Here is a 20,994-nt window from a genome sequence, read left to right as displayed (position 1 = left end):
TAAACTTGATTTTTCAGCAAGAGGGAATGACAGCAATGTGTCATTTAGCAGGCTGGGAACCCGCCCGCCCCCAAGAAAATGAAGCTGCGAGGGGTTTGCTGCTCCGGTTGGATTTCTGCCTGCCTACAGAAGATCGCAACGTCGGCTCCGAATTCGCCCACTTCCACTTTCATTTTCTCCAGCGGGGGTGGAGTTTCACTTCGCTCGTTTTGAACCAAACTTTCAGGAACCGGAGGAAAAAGATCGCCTTCTCCCCCACCCTTCCCCCTCTAACCCCACCCACATTCCGGAGCTCACATGATGCCTGTTTGCTCCTGATTGCAGACAGCGAGGAAGGGGAGTCACTCCGGAGTATATTAAGAGGTGGGCGCGGGCGTGTCTCTTACAGTTGCTGGAGCTGAAACTCCGCCGGACCCATCAGGTGAGCTAAAAGACTTTGTAGTTTCTTTCTTTCTTTCCCAATTCGGGTCAGATACTTCGAAAGCAATGGTTTCACTATACATCTCTTCTTTTAATACTATTTCTGAGTCAGTATTTATAGGGCTGTAGCTGGATTTGAAATATTTAGCTGCCTGCCGCAAGTTTTGGGGAGATGGCCAGCTTTTTAATTATTATCTCAAAGTCTAGGGATGTAACAGCTTGCTTAAGTCGAGGTGGGCTTAAATCGCATTTCCCTGCCCCCACGAAATGCTGGGGACTGTAGCACATAGGGAGCTACAGTTAACAGCATGCTTTGCAAACTAAAGTTCCCGGGATTTTAGGGTTTGGGGTTAAATGTGCTTTCAGTGTGGGGGAATGAATGAGTAGGGCTTAAAGAGTAAAGTAGAGGCAAAAAGCACCCTCTGTTCACGTATAGTATTTTAGAGTTGGAAGAGACCCCCAACGGTCATCTAGCCCAACCCCCTGGAATGCAGGAATCTCAACTGAAGCTCATCAATTGAATTTTACTACAGTGGTACCTCGGGTTAAGTACTTAATTCGTTCCGGAGGTCCGTACTTAACCTGAAACTGTTCTTAACCTGAAGCACCACTTTAGCTAATGGGGTCTCCTGCTGCCGCCGCGCCGCCGGAACACGATTTCTGTTCTCATCCTGAAGCAAAGTTCTTAACCTGAAGCACTATGTCTGGGTTAGCGGAGTCTGTAACCTGAAGCGTATGTAACCCGAGGTACCACTGTATTTTGGTCACAGACCAGTTCCAGCCCACATACAATATCAAGGAAGTCACAGAACACGATAGCGATACATTTGAGTTTGCAATTAGGTATAACAGGGACAATATATATAGCAACAGTTAAAAATATATATAAATTAAAACTTAGTCACTAAGATATAACCTAAAATTATCATTTAAGGCCTTAATCATTATGATAGCACAGCATGTTCCCTAAGTTTAATGGCAATCGCACAGAATTTGGCTACCCTTAACGTGATCTCAGGATCCTTGTCCTCTACCAGGGATTTTAGACATTGAAGTTCAGATGCATTTGGAGATTTTTGCATAGCAGGGGTAATAAATACAGAGTGTATAACCCCGTAGAAACGGCAGCGTAACAAGGCATGAAACAGTTTCTACCTCCATCAAACCGCAGGGAGAGCGCTCTCATGTGACCTGGAATGAGACCTCGGGCTGTTATGATTAATAATTAGGTCCAGTCGCGGCCGGCTCTGGGGTTGCGGCGCTCATCTCGCTTTACTGGCCGAGGGAATCGGCGTACAGCTTCCGGGTCATGTGGCCAGCAGGACTAAGCCGCTTCTGGCAAACCAGAGCAGCGCACGGAAATGCCGTTTACCTTCCCGCCGGAGCGGTACCTATTTATCTACTTGCGCTTTGAAGTGCTTTTGAACTGCTAGGTTGGCAGGAGCAGGGACCGAGCAACGGGAGCTCACCCCGTCGGGGGGATTTGACCTGCCGACCTTCCGATCGGCAAGTCCTAGGCTCTGTGGTTTAACCCACAGCGCCACCCGCATACCATATGATTAGTAATTACTCACTGACAAATAAAAAAGTTCCTTCCAGTAGCACCTTAAAGACCAACTAAGTTAGTTCTTGGTATGAGCTTTCGTGTGCATGCACACTTCTTCAGATATCTGAAGAAGTGTGCATGCACACGAAAGCTCATACCAAGAACTAACTTAGTTGGTCTTTAAGGTGCTACTGGAAGGAACTTTTTTATTTTGACTATGGCAGACCAACACGGCTACCTATCTGTCACTGGCAAATGTTAAGACCAGCTCAAAACAGCTTGCCATCTCAGAAATAAGGCATAAGGATCCCAAATGCCTTGGTTCTCAGACGTTTTGGCTCCTGAACGCCGCAAACCCGGATATTAAAAACACAATCAAACATCAGACGTTAAAAACCTCCCTAAACAGGGCTGCCTTCAGATGTCTTCTAAAAGTCAGATACAGTGGTACCTCGGTTTACGAACTTAATCCGTTCCGGAAGTACGTTCTTAAACTGAAGCCGTTCTTAAACCGAAGCACGCTTTCCCTAATGAGGCCTCCTGCCACCGGTGCCCTTCCACTGTTCAGATTCTGTTCTTGGACCGAGGTAAACTTCACAAACCAGGACACTACTTCCGGTTTTGCGGAGTTCGTAAACTGAATCGTTCGTCAACAGGACTGTTCTTAAACCAAGGTGCCACTGTAGTTTTTTCTTCCCTTGACATGTTCCACAGGGCGGGCGCCACCACCGAGAAGGCCCTCTGCCTGGTTCCCTGCAACCTCGCTTCTTGCAGGGAGGGAACTGCCAGAAGACCCTCAGAGCTGGACCTCAGTTGTCCGGGCTGGACAATGGGGGTGGCTGCAATTGCTTTGTTAAACGTTGGCTATCCGGTTCATCTGTGATGGGTTTTGTCTCTCCAAAGAGAAGTGTGTGATGTCGAAACAGCTCTGCTTGAGTAAATGGTGGGGAGTCTTGCAAAATTTATCTTTTTTGGGTGAAGGTTGCAGTCCTTCCCATCCCAGAAAATGTGGCAAGGGTAGTCGTCTAGGCGTACGGCTTTGTCTTGCCAAACAAAGAACCTCTGAGTTGGAGGTTATTTGGCAAGCCGCCCACCTCCCAAAAGCAAAGGATTCTTGAGAGCCTTTATACAGAGTCAGGCCATTGGGTCTTACGACACCCAATGGCATCAACTCTCCAGGGTTCGAGGCCGCAACTGGGGATCTCTGGATTCGAACTCGTGACCTTCGGCGTCCAAAGCCAATTCTGCTCCGCTGAGCTTACAGCACTTCTACAGGACTCCTGAGTGGCTCGCAACTGATTCGTTGCCATTCGGAGTCTGTTAGGTTCAGTACTCAAATCAAATCATATAGAGCCAGGCTGGAAAACAGAGTTGGCATTGTGCAAAAAAATAAAATAAATAAAATAAAATAAAATCCCAGTGCCAGATTGAAGACCTCTGCTCCAAACAGGGTGGATGTGATTTAAATCAAATCAATTTAAACCACAATTTAAATCACTAGTCTGTAAAACTTGATTTGGATCCTTAATTTTTTTACAGAAAGACTCATTCTTGCTGGTACAACCTTGAATATTTCCAACCAGATTGTTTTTGGAACAATAACTTTTCAGAGTGGTTTTTACAGTTATATCAAAAATTACTGATTTGGTTATACTATTAGAAATACATAGATGACGAAATTATTGCGAGGTTTAATAAGTTGACTGTTTATACTTGGGCAACTTTTCTGCTGTACTTTGTTGGAAGGAGAAAAGCAATCATTCCCTTCATAGCAATTTAAACAATTTATTTAACTAAAACAGTAACATTATAGCAAAGGTATCCATGTTTGTTAACATGTTTTTTTAAAAAAACCGTAGACTGAGTTTTAGCACACGTGAAAAACTTAAGACAAATCCTTATTTCCTGATGAAAAGCCTTTGGACTATAATGTAACTTAAAGAGAAAATCAGTGGCGTAGCGTGGGTTGTCAGCACCCGGGGCAAGGCAAGTAATTTGCGCCCCCTAACCTGTGGATTTGCGCCCCCTAACCCTAACCCCCAGATGTTGCGCCCGGTGCGGCCAGCCCCCCTGCACCCCCCACGCTACGCCAGTGGAGAAAATCTTTTTCCTCCAAAAGCATTTTATTTTAAAAATCCAGTTTTTTAAAAAAACAGATTTAAATTTTAAAAAATCCGATTTTTTAAATTTATTCATTGATTTTTATCTCCCCAGACTCCAAAGCACATCTTTCCCCATGTGGTGCACAGATTTGCAACTAGGAAACCTTGAGCCAAGTCCAGCCGCATGGCCTTGTTCGCTGTCAAGGAAAAGAGGGGGGTGTCTTTATTTTATTTTTGCAAAGAGACTTGTAAGCAGCCGGTGACAAAGGCAGACGTGATTCTTCCCCCATCCCGAATCGACCTTCTGGACCTTCTGAGCTGCTAATCGCACGTGGCTGCCTTATCTCCCAGCCTCCAACCAGGGAATGTCTTTGTGGCCCTGGATTTTACCCCCAAGATTATCTCTGTATGTGTGACTCAAGAGAGTTTCTTATTCCTTCTTAGCTGCAAGAATGTCGTCCTCAGAAGGTGATGCTGCCGCCTCTACAGTAACTGAAGAACAAGACACGAAAGTAAGTGGCTCGTTTTGTTTTTCCCAGTATATCTGAAGGAGCGTCTCCACCCTCATCGTTCTGCCCGGACACTGAGGTCCAGCACTGAGGGCCTTCTGGCGGTTCCCTCATTGCGAGAAGCGAGGTTACAGGGAACCAGGCAGAGGGCCTTCTTGGTGGTGGCGCCCGCCCTGTGGGACGCCCTCCCACCAGATGTCAAAGCGATAAACAACTACCTGACATTCAGAAGACATCTGAAGGCAGCCCTGTTCAGGGAAGTTTTTAATATGTGACATTTTAGTGTATGTTTCATCTTTGTTGGAAGCCGCCCAGAGTGGCTGGGGAAACCCAGCCAGATGGGCGGGGTACAAATAAATTATTATTATTATTATTATTATTATTATTATTATTATTATTATTTTGTATAGTTCAACTTTCTTATAATTTCTGTTTGGTATGTTGTTATAAACAAAATCTACCCTTTTCCCCTTATGGGGTGTCCAAGAGCCTATATAGAGTCCTTAAGTGGGTTCCCTATTGGTAGGAGAAAATAACAGAGGCCAACCAGAGAATATTGAGAAGCAAAGCAGCTAGTAGGCCTGATCTTTATTGATCTGTTGCAACAGGGTGCTCCCCTCACACGCAGGAAAGGAGGAGGACACAGAACCAAGGTGCGCTTGCCCTTATATAGACATTTTTAAATCTCTGCCCTGGAGCTCCAGACCACCCCCAGAAACATCATACATACATCACAGAAGGGGTGTAACCCAAGACCACCCCCCACAAACATCATACCTGCATCACAGAAAAGGTGATCTACAACAGAAATCTGAGTGCGTTGTTTTATCTCCTGTCTGGCAGGTTACCTGTTAATGGTCACTTGATTGGATTGCCTGGGGAGCCTGGCCAGTCTTTTGTAATGATAAATAGTTAGTTCCTGAGCCAGGTCACAGGCTCACCCTATTCATACACAGACATACCCTTAAAACAGGATTTGTGAACGAAAAGACAATGGGGAGGCTTTTCCATGTTGTAGCTTTTCCTGTCTGCCAGGTTATCTGATAATGCCTTATCTCAGGGTTTCCCCAGCCACTCTGGGCGGCTTCCACAAAGACCAAAAATACACTAATATGTCAAACATTAAAAACTTCACTGAACAGGGCTGCCTTCAGATGTCTTCTGAATGTCAGGTAGTTGTTTATCTCTTTGATATCTGGTGGGAGGGTGTTCCACAGGGCGGGCGCCACTACCGAGAAGGCCCTCTGCCTGGTTCCCTGTAGCTTTGCTTCTCGCAGTGAGGGAACCGCCAGAAGACCCTCAGCGCTGGACCTCAGTGACAGGGTAGAACGATGGAGGTGGAGACGCTCCTCCAGGTATACTGGACCGAGGCCGTTTAGGGCTTTAAAGGTCAACACCAACACTTTGAATTGTGCTCGGAAACATACTGGGAGCCAATGTAGGTCTTTCATGTGTTATGTGGTCTCGGCGGCCGCTCCCAGTCCCCATTCTAGCTGCCACATTCTGGATTAAGCGCTGGAGGTTGGCGTTTCAAAATCTCTGCTCAAATGCGATTGCAGCAAAGTGGCACAAAGGCAGCCACATCTCACGGGAGCAAAAGTCAAGTGCTTGGATCGGCTTGTTTCCAATCAATTGCATTCAGTGGGCTGCATTCACAACCCTCGCCAGGCCTGACCGTCTTGCGGAGCGAAGCTGAAATAACAAAACTGTCTGGTTCTACTTAGTGGCAAAGGTCAGCACCGAAACTTTGAATTGTACTTGGCAATGGCAGCTAAGGAGCAGATTGATAGGAGCACATCTGCAAACATTTAAAGCACATTACTGCGGACTGTAAGGGACGCGGGTGGCGCTGTGGGTTAAACCACAGAGCCTAGGACTTGCCGATCAGAAGGTCGGCGGTTTGAATCCCCGCCGCGACGGGGTGAGCTCCCGTTGCTCGGTCCCTGCTCCTGCCAACCTAGCAGTTCGAAAGCACGTCAAAGTGCAAGTAGATATATAGGTGCCACTCCGGCGGGAAGGTAAACGGCGTTTCCGTGCACTGCTCTGGTTCGCCAGAAGCGGCTTAGTCCTGCTGGCCACATGACCCGGAAGCTGTACGCCGGCTCCCTCAGCCAATAAAGCGAGATGAGCGCGCAACCCCAGAGTCGGCCACGACTGGACCTAATGGTCAGGGGTCCCTTTACCTTTTTACTGCGGACTGTAGTTAACTCTCTCTTCCCAAGAACTGAAATTCCCAGCTCCTTTAAACTACAGTTCCCAGGAATCTTTGCCGGCGGGGGGAGACAGAAGTCGTGTGTTTTAAACGCACATCGGATGTGCTTAAATGTATGTTCTGTTGCGTTGCCAGTTGACGGACCTCCAAGCGCGGCTGGTGTTTTAATATTTGTGTGTGTGTGTGATAATTTTATTATTAGAACCCTGTCCATCTGACTGGGTTGGCCTAGCCACTCTGGGAGGCTTCCAGCATATACAATAACACAATAGAACATGAAACATTAAAAAAAAACCCTATGCAGGCTTGCTTTGAGGTGTCTTCTAAAGTTCTTCAGAGCTTTGCCAGTTTACAGTGTCATTAGCCTGACTAGCCAGCAGTGACTTGTAGTTCATAGACAGCAAATGATTCCATTGTGAGGTCAGCTGGCCCGAGAGATGACAGTGACGGTCTTCGGCTTGAGTCAGGATTCGAACTCAGGATGGTCTAATCACTGTATACGCATGACAGCACATTTTTTATTTTTATAACCGTATTTTTCGCTCTATAAGACGCACCAGACCGCAAGACGCACCTAGTTTTTGGAGGAGGAAAACAAGAAAAAAAAAATATCCTGAATCTCAGAAGCCAGAACAGCAAGAGGGATCGCTGCGCAGTGAAAGCAGCAATCCCTCTTGCTGTTCTGGCTTCTGGGACAGCTGTGCAGCCTGCATTCGCTCCATAAGACGCACACACATTTCCCCTTACTTTTTAGGAGGGAAAAAGTGAGTCTTGGAGAGCGAAAAATACGGTAATTTTTATTGAAGTTTTTATCTCTACACAATTAACAGAAAGAAACGTTTCTTTCGTATGACATCGCAATTGTTTTCCCTCTGCCCATCGACCTGCGAGTCACACTGCCCTGGTTAACCGCAATTTCTAGTTTTTCTGCAACTTTTATCGAGGGATAAACGCCATGCCGAAACTCAGAACGCCAAATCTTCGGCAGCTGTGGGCTCCTGCAGAGAACTAAACTGCTCTTCTTTAATCCCCTTTTCTGGCTTCTACATTCAGAGGCTCACAAATGGACTAGAGGCCAGAGTTCGAGTGACGCTGCGTCATGAAACTCATGACTCCCATACTATCTCTCGCCCCAACCTACTTTATGAGGTGAAATGTCCAAGTTGCACAATCGGCTTTGATTTATTCGTTTGTTTGCAAGGGGACTGAATTGTGACAACCTAGACTTCTGCTGCGGCAGCGCTGGAAAAACTTCCTATACGCTAGTTTCCTTTTGCAGAATCTCTTGTCTCGGATAATATTCCCTCCTTGAAGCCGCTGAGACCCTCGAAACCCCAGCTGGCCTCGTGGAATCATAGTCAGAAGAGACCCTAAGGGGCATCTATTCGTATTTCCCAAAGGATTATCAACAAATAATAAAGTGTCTCCCGCAAAAGCCCTAGGTTTATATATCTGAGTTAATATCTTCCATTATTTTTCTCCTCCCTCCCCAACCCAAAAAACCCCGGTCAGAATGTAGCAGGCAGGGTCTTGATGAATCTAGTTTCACCTCTTTCCATACTTTAACGCAATTGTTCTGGAAAAGCGCTGCAGTTTTTGTGTGTTAACTATGCCCAAATATGCCAACTTTTCCCCACCCCAATGCCCGTTTTGTTTTGCAGATTTTTTGGCCCGGATTTTAGTTTTATCTTCGTTTATATAGAAAACAGCTAAGTCTCCAAATTGTTTTATCTCCCTTCTTACCTGAGACACTGAGGTCCAGCGCCAAGGGCCTTCTGGCGGTTCCCTCATTGCAAGAAGTGAGGTTACAGGGAACCAGACAGAGGGCCTTCTCGGTGGTAGCGCCCGCCCTCTGGAATGCCCTCCCTTCAGATGTGAAGGAAATAAGCATCTATCTTATCTTTAAAAGACATCTGAAAGCAGCCCTGTTTAGGGAAGTTTTTAATATTTAATGCTGTATTCTTTTTAACACTCGATTGGGAGCCACCCAGAGTGGCTGGGGAAATTCAGTCAGATGGGCGGGGTATAAATAATAAATTATTATTATTATAGGGTGGTGCTGTGGGTTAAACCACAGAGCCTAGGACTTGCCGATCAGAAGGTTGGTGGTTCGAATCCCAGCGACGGGGTAAGCTCCCGTTTCTCAGTCCCTGCTCCTGCCAACCTAGCAGTTCGAAAGCATGTCAAAGTGCAAGTAGATAAATAGGTACCGCTCTGGCGGGAAGGTAAACGGCGTTTCCGTGCGCTGCTCTGGTTCGCCAGAAGTGGCTTTGTCATGCTGGCCACTTGACCTGGAAGCTGTAGGCCGGCTCCCTCGGCCAATAAAGCGAGATAAGCACCGCAATCCCAGAGTCGGTCACGACTGGACCTAATGGTCAGGGGCCCCTTTACCTATTATTATTATTTATTTATTTATTTATTTATTTATTTATTTATTTACCGTCTTTGTATTTCCCAAAGGTTGATCAATAAATAATAACCGTGTTGCCCGCAAAAGCCCTAAGTTTATATATCTGTGTTTACATCTTCCATTCTTTTTCTCCTCCCGGTCAGAATGTCGCGGGCAGGGTCGCCAACCTCCCACTGGTCAGTTCCGCCTACAACATGGTCTCTGCGGCATATACATCCACGAAGGAAAGCCATCCCTATGTGAAATCCGTCTGCGACGTGGCTGAGAAAGGCGTCAAGACCATTGCTTCGGCGGCTGCCAGCGGCGCTCAGCCCATCTTGAGCAAACTCGAGCCCCAGAGTGAGTGGCCTGCCCAGTTTCCAGGGATGGGGGTTTTTTTTGCCAGGGGCGGGGGTTTTTTTTTCCATCCTGCTTGCTCTGGTAGTAGTGCTGCATTTTGCATTTCTGCTGTGTTTTGGAGGCAAACAGGAGACCTTGCCTTGATGATGATTGTCAGGGGTTTAGGAGCAGAGGCAAGGGCAAGGGAGGAAACAGAGAGCGAGGGGGAGGAGGCAGAAGAAAAGATGAGTGATGACGACGACCCGAGATCTCAGAGTCTTTCCAGTGAATCAGAAGATTCACAGAAAGGAGCACCAGTGGCCAGGGCAAGGGGGGAGCCTAGGGGGACACCCCAGGAAGAAAGGGCCAGAGGGGGCTCAGAGGGGAGCAGTTGGAAATCGGGACCAGCGTCACCGCCAGAGAGCAGGGGAGAGGAAGGGCGCCAGGTATCAAGCGCTGGCAGCTCACAACAGGAGGGAGGGCATGAGTCAGGAGTGGCCACACCTCCATCGGGGAGCGAGGAAACGGTCAAACGGAAAGTGGAAGGTTGGGTGCGCGCGCCAAGTTCAAATGCACAGGAAAGTGACGCAGTAGGCAGCCCGGAAAGGGAGCCAGGTCCTAAAGCCCGACGCAAGGAGACAGGAGGGTCCGGGGGGTCGGCGTCAGAAGAATCCCGGAAGGAAGAGACCCCGGGGGGCAGAGGGACCCAGAGAAGAACAGTCAGGCGGAAAAGGTGGAGTAAGGCTAGGGTATTAAGTTGGTGTACAGGGGGCGGAGACTCAGACGGAGCTTCGCCGGTCTAACCCTTAAGACGTAGAGCTGCGCGCAGCAGCTTGAGAATGGAAACTGTAACTCAATAAAAGACTTTTACAAGTGACCGCTGGCTAGCGTGATCCTCTGTGAGCTAGGATCTGGAAGCAGCTCTGACAATGATGATGATGATAATAATAATAATAATAATAATAATAATAATAATAATAATAATTAATAATACCGTAAAATGAATGCATGAATGGAACTGGGACTTCAATGAATGAATGAATGGAACAGGTTTCCTGTAACCTCACTTCTCGCAGGCAGGGAACCCCCAGAAGGCCCTCGGAGCTCGACCTCAGGGTCCCCTCTGTGAGATGCCCTCCCATCAGATAACAAGGAGATGGGTAAAGCTACCACCTTTAGAAGACATCTGAAGGCAGCCCTCTATAGGGAAGCTTTGTAACATTTAATGTTTTATTATGTTTTTATATGTTGGAAGCTGCCCAGAGTGGCCAGAGCAACCCAATCAGATGGGCGGGCTACAAATAAATAATAATAATAATTATTATTAATTAAGAATGTGAAAAGGGAAAGAAAAGTATACTATATCGCCGAAAGAATTAACAATTGCAATTCCATATATTCTTCTCTAATATATAGATATTATTGCTATTATTCCTCATTCAGTTTCATCAGCCAACGAGTTTGCCTGCAAAGGGCTGGACAAGTTGGAGGAAAATCTGCCGATTCTTCAACAGCCCACCGATAAGGTAAATAGAGACGTCCTTCCTGGAGGGCAGGATTCACTGTTCCCTCTTCACACGTCCAGGGAATTCTGCAATGTGTATTAACACTGCAACGTCCTCGCTGGGTTAAACAAGTTAGGGAAGCATCCCAGGGAGAGATTAAGGGGGGGGGGACTACAGACTGGCTGTTCGTTTTAAGTGCATACAAATAAAAACGTGAACATCAGACTGGCTGTTGGATCCGGGCCGCCAATTTATTGTTTATACCCCGCCTATTGCCGAAGAATGGATGCTTTTGAATTCTGGTGCTGGAGGAGACTCTTGAGAGTCCCATGGACTGCAAGAAGATCAAACCTCTCCATTCTGAAGGAAATCAGCCCTGAGTGCTCACTGGAAGGACAGATCCTGAAGCTGAGGCTCCAATACTTTGGCCACCTCATGAGAAGAGAAGACTCCCTGGAAAAGACCCTGATGTTGGGAAAGATGGAGGGCGCAAGGAGAAGGGGACGACAGAGGACGAGGTGGTGGGACAGTGTTCTCGAAGCTACCAGCATGAGTCTGACCAAACTGCGGGAGGCAGTGGAAGACAGGAGGGCCTGGCGTGCTCTGGTCCAGGGGGTCACGAAGAGTCAGACACGACTAAACGACAACACCCCGCCTATCTGGCTGTGCTTCCCCAGCCACTCTGGGTGCGGCTCCCAGCAGAATATTAAAAGCGCAATAAAACATACGAAACTGCCAAACTCCTTAGAGGTCTCCTACAAGTCTCCAGAAGTGTTTCAAATGCATGGGTTAGACTAGAAAGGGGGATGGTGAGAGTGGAGGCTTATATCCACCTAACATCAATCTATAAATGGCTGGCATTGAATCTGCTCCCCTGAGGAATAGCCCCACTGATCCTTTGCGACCAGCTCCAGTCAGGCTGGCAGACAGCAGTCCTCAACACCCTTCAGAAACTGGGTTTTGCCCCTCAAGCCCTTCTAAGCCTGGGCTTGGGCCAGGCAAAAGCTACGGCCAGGCAAAGAATCATAGACACCGAGAGAGAACAGGACTGCTCAAGGTGCCCTGGCTATAAAATTGGAGAAATTGAGAGGTATATAGCCGCACCGGCACTATATCTCTTCTTTCTCGTATCCAAAAATGTAAGAAGGGCTTTTACACTAGCCAGAAGCTCGGCTCTGCCCTCGCCCGTCCTTTAAAGGATCCTTTAGAAAAGTCCCATATGCTCAGAGACTTCGCTGACCTCCCGGAAAAGCAAAAATGTGACCTTTTCCTGTTAGGCAAAGATCATAAGACGACCCGGATGGTCACCAGATTCTGTGTAGGCACAGACCATCCCCCGACCCAAACGTGTTCGTTAAGAAAATCCCCAAACTTGGTTCCATCGGTGACTCCGGGTCATCTCTCTGCTTTAGCTTATCTTCAAGTTTTAAGTGTCTATACGCTTATCGCATTTATAAATTTTAAATTTATTGTTGTACATTGTTTTATCCCTTCTGGGATTGTACCCCCAAGTGCGTTTTATAAGCTGGTCTCTGACCGTAATATCTATCTATCTATCTATCTATCTATCTATATCATACGAAACTGTCCTCTAGATCATTTCAGGCACCAAAGATTTGGTGACCTCCACCATGACAGGAGCCAAGGACGCCATCAGCAGCACGGTCTCGGGTGCGAAGGACGCCGTTGCCAGCACCGTGACCGGGATGGTGGATCGAACCAAGGAGGCGGTCCAGGGAGGTGTCGAGATGACCAGGTCCGCGGTGGCCAGCGGAGTCAACACAGTGATGGGCTCCTCGGTGGGGCAGATGGTGACCAGCGGGGTGGATGCTGTGCTGGGGAAATCGGAACAGTTGGTGGACCACTACCTTCCCATGACAGATGAGGAGCTGGGTGAGGCCCTGCACGCTTTCAGCTTTCCACAGAGTTGGAAAAGGCCCTGGCGGACATCTAGACCAACCCGGGAAGAGTTGCCGGGTTGTCTCCCAAGGCTGACAATCTCAGCAGGCTGGGGTTATGGGGCGACTCGCTTGCTACCTGGGTTTTCTAAAATGGGCTTCATTTAGGGAGAGCTCCGAAATTCTTAACAAGAGCCCTGTGAGGGAGACCTCTTCCGTCTCCATAGAGGGACTGGTTCAGTTGCAAACAAATGGGACTTGTGACAGAATATGAGGGTGCGTTCTGTCCTGCAAATAAAAATACAGTGGTACTTCGGGTTAAGAACTTAATTCGTTCCGGTGGTCCGTACTTAACCTGAAACTGTTCTTAACCTGAAGCACCACTTTAGCTAATGGGGCCTCCCGCTGCCGCCGCACCACCGGAGCATGATTTCTGTTCTCATCCTGAAGCAAAGTTCTTAACCCGAGGTACTATTTCTGGGTTAGCAGAGTCTGTAACCTGAAGCGTATGTAACCCGAGGTACCACTGTAATAATAATAATAATGGTAATAGTAATAATTTATTACTTATACCCTGCTCATCTGGCTGGGTTTCCCCAGCCACTCAGGGTGTCTCCCAACAGAATATTAAAAATACAATGAAACATCAAACATTAAAAGCTTCCCTAAACAGGGCTGCCTTCAGATGTCTTCTAAAAGTTTGGTACTTTTTTTCCTCTTTGACATCTGGTGGGAAGAACAATGGGGGTGGAGACGTTCCTTCAGGTATACTGAATTAAAGTTAATGCTTAATACATTACTTCTGGTCAATGAGCCACTATCGCTGCCGGAGAGCTGTGAAAATTCAAGTCCCAGGCTTTTTAGACTCATCTACCCATGTACTAGGGACGCGGGTGGCGCTGTGGGTTAAACCACAGAGCCTAGGACTTGCCGATCAGAAGGATGGCGGTTCGAATCCCCGCGACGGGGTGAGCTCCCTTTGCTCGGTCCCTGCTCCTGCCATCCTAGCAGTTCGAAAGCACGTCAAAGTGCAAGTAGATAAATAGGTACCGCTCCGGCAGGAAGGTAAATGGCGTTTCCGTGTGCTGCTCTGGTTCGCCAGAAGCGGCTTAGTCCTGCTGGCCACATGAGCCGGAAGCTGTACGCCGGCTCCCTCGGCCAGTAAAGCGAGATGAGCGCCGCAACCCCAGAGTCGGCCATGACTGGACCTAACGGTCAGGGGTCCCTTTACCTTTACCTTTTTACCCATGTACAGTGGTGCATCGGGTTAAGAACTTAATTCGTTCTGGAGATCCGTTCTTAACCTGAAACTGTTCTTAACTTGAGGTACCACTTTTGCTAATGGGGCCTGCTGCTGCCACCGCCGCACGATTTCTGTTCTCATCCTGAAGCAAGGTTCTTAACCCGAGGTACTATTTCTGGGTTAGCGGAGTCTGTAACCTGAAGCGTCTGTAACCCAAGGTACCACTGTACTATTTGAAATGCAAGTGGAGCAAATGTGGATTCCCCCCCCCCCAGCTCTCCTACCCCCCTAGGGTTTCGCCTCAGGTGCCAAACGGTCTCTGGCCGGCCCTGAAGTGTTTCCAAGAAGACATTGAATTCTCTTGGGTTTTCGAGACCTGGGAGAAGAGACGGTGGAAGAGGACTGGAAAAAATTTAAAGACTATCTACAAAAACCTAAGTTGCATGAATGTTAGGAGAATGCATGATAGAAAATAATATGGCATCAGCAATTTAGCTATAAGAGATATGAGTAAGTGATGTTTAAGAAAATGACGATATTTGAGGTAATATTATGCTTAAGTTAATTGGTTTAATATATGATAAAAATATTGATAATTGGGGACATAATATTTGAGAATTATTAATATGATTTGAAACAAGGTAATAAATTGCTGTTTATAACTGTATGACTGAGAACGCAGGAAAGGGTGATGTGAGGAAGTCCAAAGTTTATGGAAATATGATTTATGGATAAATTGATTTTTATGTATTTTCTTTTCTTTCTTTTTACTTTTTAAATCTTTTCTGTTCTTTTTTTTTTTGCTGGACTGTATGGAGATGGTACTATATATGCTTGTTAATCTTTCTTTTGTCTAAAATTTGCAATAAATATTTTATTTAAAAAAATGAATTCTCTTGGGTTTTCTCCTAGCTAAACTGGCCACCACCGTCGAGGGTTTTGAAATCGCCACCGTGGAGCAGCAGAAGGAGCAAAGGAGCTACTTTGTGCGCCTGGGGTCTCTCTCGGCCAAGGTCCGCCACCGAGCCTACCAGCACTCTCTGGGCAAGCTGAGGGATGCCAAGGAAAGTACCCAAGATGCCCTCACCCAGCTACACCAAACCATCGAGCTGGTAAGAAGCATTCTGGGTAGAGCAAGGAGATGGGGCAGCCTAGATATTGCCAGGCTCACAACTCCCACCGGGCCCCGGACAGCATCAATGGTTTGGGGAGGGGTGGCAGTAGTTTATTTACCGTATTTTTCGCTCTATAACACGCACCCGACCATAACACGCACATAGTTTTTAGAGGAGGAAAATCCGTAGGCATGCCACCCCTAGGCATTCCCTCCATAACACGCAAAAACATTTCCCCTTTCTAGGAGGAAAAAAGTGAGTGTTATGGTGCAAAAAATACGGTATTTGTTTCATTAATTTATACACCTCTTGGTTGTGGAAACTACAACCTCCAAAGCCGTTTGCAGAAAGCTGAAACGCTAAGAAGAGAGAGAACACAACAATGTTCAGCTCTTGCAAGATTTTTCTTAATAATAATAATTTATTATTTATACTCTGCCCATCTGGCTGGGCTTCCCCAGCCACTCTGGGCGGCTTCCCAAAAAATATTAAAATACTGTAATACATTAAACATTAAAAGCTTCCCTAAACAGGGCTGCCTTCAGGTGTCTTCTAAAAGTCTGGTAGTTGTTGTTCTCTTTGACATCTGGTGGGAGGGCGTTCCACAGGGCGGGTGCCACCACCAAGAAGGCCCTCTGCCTGGTTCCCTGTAACTTGGCTTCTCACAGTGAGGGAACAGCCAGAAGGCCCTCGGAGCTGGACCTCAGTGTCCGGGTAGAACGATGGGGGTGGAGATGCTCCTTCAGGTATACTGGACCGAGGCCGGTGTACTGGACCGAACCCAGTGTCTTAAAGCCTGCTATAAGTCTGGAGGATTGTGTTCAGTTGCTCGGAGGAGACCCATTGGAATCAATCAGCCCGTTTGTGGCCATTGAGCTCAGCGGGTTGAATATGACCTGGAGTTTTTTTATATAAAATTTGTATACAGTGGTGCCCCGCAAGACGAATGCCTCGCAAGACGAAAAACTCGCTAGACGAAAGAGTTTTCTGTTTTGGAGGTGCTTCGCAAAACGAATCTCCTATGGGCTTGCTTCGCAAGACGAAAATGTCTTGCAAGTTCCTGCGGGTTTTCCCCCCTCCCCCCTTTTTCTAAGCCGCTAAGTCGCTTATCAGCTGATCCGATAAGCCGCTAAAAGCCGCTAATAGCGCTAATCCGCTAATCCGTCAATGGGCTTGCTTCACAAGACGAAAAAACCGCTAGACGAAGAGAATCACAGAACGGATTCTTTTCGTCTTGCGAGGCACCACTGTAATTTGTATATGAGTTTACAAGTGTAGAGTTGTAACAATGCAAAATGCATAACCATATTTGGAGATTTCTCTGAATCTCTAGACTTACCACCTTTCCCCTCCACGGGTCTTGTTATAAACCTTTTCAACTGCGTATTATTTCATCATCCAAATTTTATGTCTCCATTTTATCTATAGTGTCTTCTACATTACAGGTGTTATTGCAATCCTGATAATGTTCTCATCTGCTTACAGTGGTATCTCAAGTGCCGTATTTTTCGCTCTATAAGACGCACCAGACCACAAGACGCACCTAGTTTTTGGAGGAGGAAAACAAGAAAAAAAATATTCTGAATCTCAGAAGCCAGAACAGCAAGAGGGATCGCTGCGCAGTGAAAGCAGCAATCCCTCTTACTGTTCTGGCTTCTGGGATAGCTGCGCAGCCTGCATTCGCTCCATAAGATTCACACACATTTCCCCTTACTTTTTAGGAGGGAAAAAGTGAGTCTTATAGAGCAAAAAATATGGTAAATTAAAAAAAATAATTCCATCCTTCATTGAAGTTTTAGTCTTCTTGGTTCCTTGCGCTTCCTGGTCAGTTTTGCCATTTTGGCATAATCCAATAGCTTAGTTCGCCATTTTCCCCTGGTAGGGACTTTGTCTTCTTTCCATCTCTGGGCTAATAACATCCGGCTGTCGTCGCGTACATAAAAAGCCTTTTCTGCTCCTTTGAGATCTCGATACCTACAAGTCTAATAAAAAAGCTTCTGGGTTGTTTTTTTTATAAAAGTTATTTTAAACATTTTTTTCAATTCATTGTACAGTCGTACCTTGGATCTCAAACGCCTTGGCTCTCGAACAAATCGGCTCCCAAACAATCAAAACCCGGAAATGAGTGTTCCGGTTTTCAAACGATTTTCGGAAGCTGAACATCCAGCACGGCTTCCGATTGGCTACAGGAGCTTCCAGCAGCCAATCAGAAGCTGTGCTTTGGTTTCCGAATGTTTAGGAAGGCAAACGGACTTCCGGAACGGACTCCGTTCGACTTTCGAGGTACGACTGTATATCATTTCCCAGAATGCTTTGACATCTTTCCGCCAGGGCCGGCAAGACAGAGCTGTTCGGCCTGGCCTTTGGTTTGGACTCAGTCTGACCCTTTTGTTTCCCTCCCCCTTATGGTTTTGATCTATGGGCTACTTTTAAAATGAGGCTGTATTTTAAATTGCATTTTAACCTGTATTTTAAATTGTATTTTCCCCCCCATTATGTTTTTATTGTAATTTTACCGGTGTTAGCCGCCCTGAGCCCTGCTCTGGCCGGGGAGGGTGGAGTATAAATAACATTTTTTATTATTATTATTATTATTATTATTATTATTATTATTATTATTATTACCTTACACACCCACAACATATGGTAAAAGGTGCCTGGAAACTATTCTGCGATAAGAGTCTGAAGGCTGCAAAAGGGGCTGCTGTTGATTGTCTTCTTCTGAGCCAGCGTGGTGTAGTGGTTAAGAGCGGCGGACTCGTAATCTGGTGAACTGGGTTCGCTTCCCCGCTCCTCCACCTGCAGCTGCTGGGTGACCTTGGGCCAGTAACACTTCTCTGAAGTCTCTCAGCCCCACTCACCTCACAGAGTGTTTGTTGTGGGGGAGGAAGGGAAAGGAGAATGTTAGCTGCTTTGAGACTCCTTAAAGGTAAAGGGACCCCTGACCATTAGGTCCAGTCGTGGCCGACTCTGGAGTTGCGGCGCTCATCTCGCTTTATTGGCCAAGGGAGCCGGCGTACAGCTTCCGGGTCATGTGGCCAGCATGACTAAGCCGCTTCTGGAGAACCAGAGCAGCGCACGGAAACGCCATTTACCTTCCCGCCGGAGTGGTACCTATTTATCTATTTGCACTTTGACGTGCTTTCGAACTGCTAGGTTGGCAGGAGCAGGGACCGAGCAACGGGAGCTCACCCCGTCGTGGGGATTCGAACCGCCGACCTTCTGATTGGCAAGCCCTAGGCTTTGTGGTTTAACTCACAGCACCACCCGCGTCCCTTTGAGACTCCTTAGGGTAGTGATAAAGCGGGATATCAAATCTAAACTACTCTTCTTCTTCTTCTTCTTCTTCTTCTTCTTCTTCTTCTTCTTCTTCTTCTTCTTCTGTCCTCCCAGATGGAACATGTCAAACAAGGAATGGATCAGAAGATCCAAAGTGGTCAGGAGAAGGTTCACCAGATGTGGAAGCAATGGAGTCAGAAGCAGTCCCCTGAACTGAGCCAGAAGAACATCCCTGAGCCCGAGGTAAGTCGCTTTCGGAAGGTCCCCACCGTGTGTCCCAGCCTTTTGCAAAACCTTGACGTGCTCTTGCCCTCTTCCAGCAGATGGAAACCCAAGCCTTGGAGGTCTCCCGCGGCCTGGCCCAGCAGATTCAGTCGGCCACCATGACGTTGGTCTCCAACCTCCAAGGCCTCCCGGCCAACCTCCAGGAAAAAGTGGGCCTCCTCCGCCAGAACGCTGAGGAGCTCCGCGTGGCCTTTGTGTCTGCCAATTCCTTCCGCGACCTCTCCGGCACCATCTTGGCCCAGAGCAGGGAGAAGGCCTCCAAGCTCCGCGAGCTGACGGACGAGTTGATGGACCACGTGGTGCACAACGCCCCCCTGTCTTGGCTGGTGGGACCCTTTGCTGCGTCCGGCAAGGCGGAGGAAGAGGAAATAGAGATGCAGTAGTAGCGTATAAGAGTGCCAGACCCTTTTTAAAAAACATATACCGTATTTTTCGCTCTGTTAGAGGCACTGGGCGATTGGACGCACCTAGTTTTTAGCGGAGGCTCCCCGCTCCCCTGTGGAGACTTCATTCCGTGGCTAAGCCAGAAGCTAGAACAGCCAGCAGGATCCCGCTCACTGGCCTGGCTTCCTCTTTAGCCACACGCAGCCTTCATCCCTTCCCGGGAGAGGCTGCGCACGGCTAAGGCTCCCCCAACAGCCACGCTCCCTTTAAAGAGCGTGCAGAGTGTGTGTGCTTTTGGGGGCTTTTCCCTGAGGAGGGAAGCGCTGAGCAGAGCCTCCCGCCTGCATTCACTGCATAAGAACCACACACATTCCCTCTTCCTTTTTAGGAGGGGGGAAAGTGCGTCTTACAGAGCGAAAAATACGGTATATATATTTCTTCCCAGCATCTAGGCAGGCCTTGAACCCAACTCCAGGACACGTCCATTTCGTTCTAGAGCAGTAAATTTGAGGGGGAGTGTTTTGAGGGGTTGCTGTTTTTGCCTCTCTCTTCAGCTTAGCTGAAAAGTCATCTTGGACTCAACTCCTTGCGCTTTTCTGTGCCCAAAGAAGGGAGTACTTCTTGCTGAGGGGTGGACCACAACCTAGTTAAGAGCAAATCCCATTTTCTTCTCCTTTCCTCCCAAAATACTTTCCTCTAAGTAAAGCTGAATTGACTGATCCTAAATCTCAAGCCAACGGAATATTTGGGTGGATTGCTTCCCCTCAGCCATCCGTGTGTCCCTTAAAGCCTGTATTGTGTATGTTTCTTGTATGGAATTTGTCCCACGACTTCCTCCTAGCTCCACGTGTCACATTATGTACACTCCATGCCTTGATTCATAAATAAAACACTTGTCGCATTGAAAACACGAGCCGCCTTGAATGAGCAGGGAGGTGGGCAGCAGTCTTGCTGGGTCAACAATCCGTAGGGGCCACCCGTGAGGTCCTTTGGCGGACTTGCTGGAACTGCCAACTTCCCATGGACTCCTGGGGGAGGTGGAATAGAACCTTGATGGCGGATGACATAGAATCATAGAATCATAGAGTTGGAAGAGACCACAAGGGCCATCGAGTCCAACCCCCTGCCAAGCAGGAAACACCACCAGAGCACTCCTGACATATGGTTGTCAAGCCTCTGCTTAAAGACCTCCAAAGTAGGAGACTCCACCACACTCCTGGGCAGCAAATTCCACTGTCAAACAGCTCTTACTGTCAGGAAGTTCTTCCTAATGTTTAGGTGGAATCTTCTTTCTTGTAGTTTGGATCCATTGCTCCGTGTCCGCTTCTCTGGAGCAGCAGAAAACAACCTTTCTCCCTCCTCTATGTGACATCCTTTTATATATTTGAACATGGCTATCATATCACCCCTTAACCTCCTCTTCTCCAGGCTAAACATGCCCAGCTCCCTTAGCCGTTCCTCATAAGGTGGGAAAGATCCTGCATGCAGTTCAGCATGAAGTTGGCTGAACTGTGGAAACTGGAGGAAGTTGAGGACTTGGACCAGCCCAGAAAATGTCATAAACGTGTGGGGAATCTTAAGGATTGTAGGAAAGGGTATATTGATTAAGTATTATCCTCTAGTGAGTGATGTAGCAGAGTAGATTCCCCTCAATATAGCTGGAAGCTAGTTTGGAGATTCGGGAGGACCTTAACAAATAAAATGGCAACCCCATTTTATCAATATCAAATTACAGTGCCCATCCAAATATAAATCAACTATACAACCC

At 47.3% G+C, this 20,994-nt stretch overlaps 1 protein-coding gene across 2 annotated transcripts; it reads left to right on the top strand.

The window, feature by feature from the left end:
* The first annotated feature begins 211 nt into the window (after window positions 1-211).
* Window positions 212-20,134, top strand: LOC310697383 (perilipin-3-like). 2 transcript variants are annotated; one of them, XM_083483990.1, is made up of 8 exons: window positions 212-421; window positions 4,513-4,580; window positions 9,343-9,538; window positions 10,961-11,043; window positions 12,618-12,915; window positions 15,076-15,275; window positions 18,672-18,800; window positions 18,878-20,134. In XM_083483990.1, the coding sequence occupies exons 2-8, from the start codon at window positions 4,521-4,523 to the stop codon at window positions 19,223-19,225; spliced, it is 1,314 nt and encodes a 437-aa protein (XP_083340116.1). In that variant the 5' UTR covers window positions 212-421; window positions 4,513-4,520; the 3' UTR covers window positions 19,226-20,134. The 2 variants fall into 2 exon arrangements, with proteins under 2 accessions (XP_083340116.1, XP_083340117.1); XM_083483991.1 differs by having other exon boundaries at window positions 254-421; window positions 18,881-20,134.
* Window positions 20,135-20,994: the final 860 nt, after the last annotated feature.

The sequence above is a fragment of the Podarcis liolepis genome, assembly GCF_965112155.1.
Source record: "Podarcis liolepis genome assembly, chromosome: 18".
Taxonomy (NCBI): domain Eukaryota; kingdom Metazoa; phylum Chordata; class Lepidosauria; order Squamata; family Lacertidae; genus Podarcis; species Podarcis liolepis.
The sequence above is the reverse complement of the archived record's forward strand: the minus strand, read 5'-3'. Positions and strand labels throughout refer to the sequence as shown.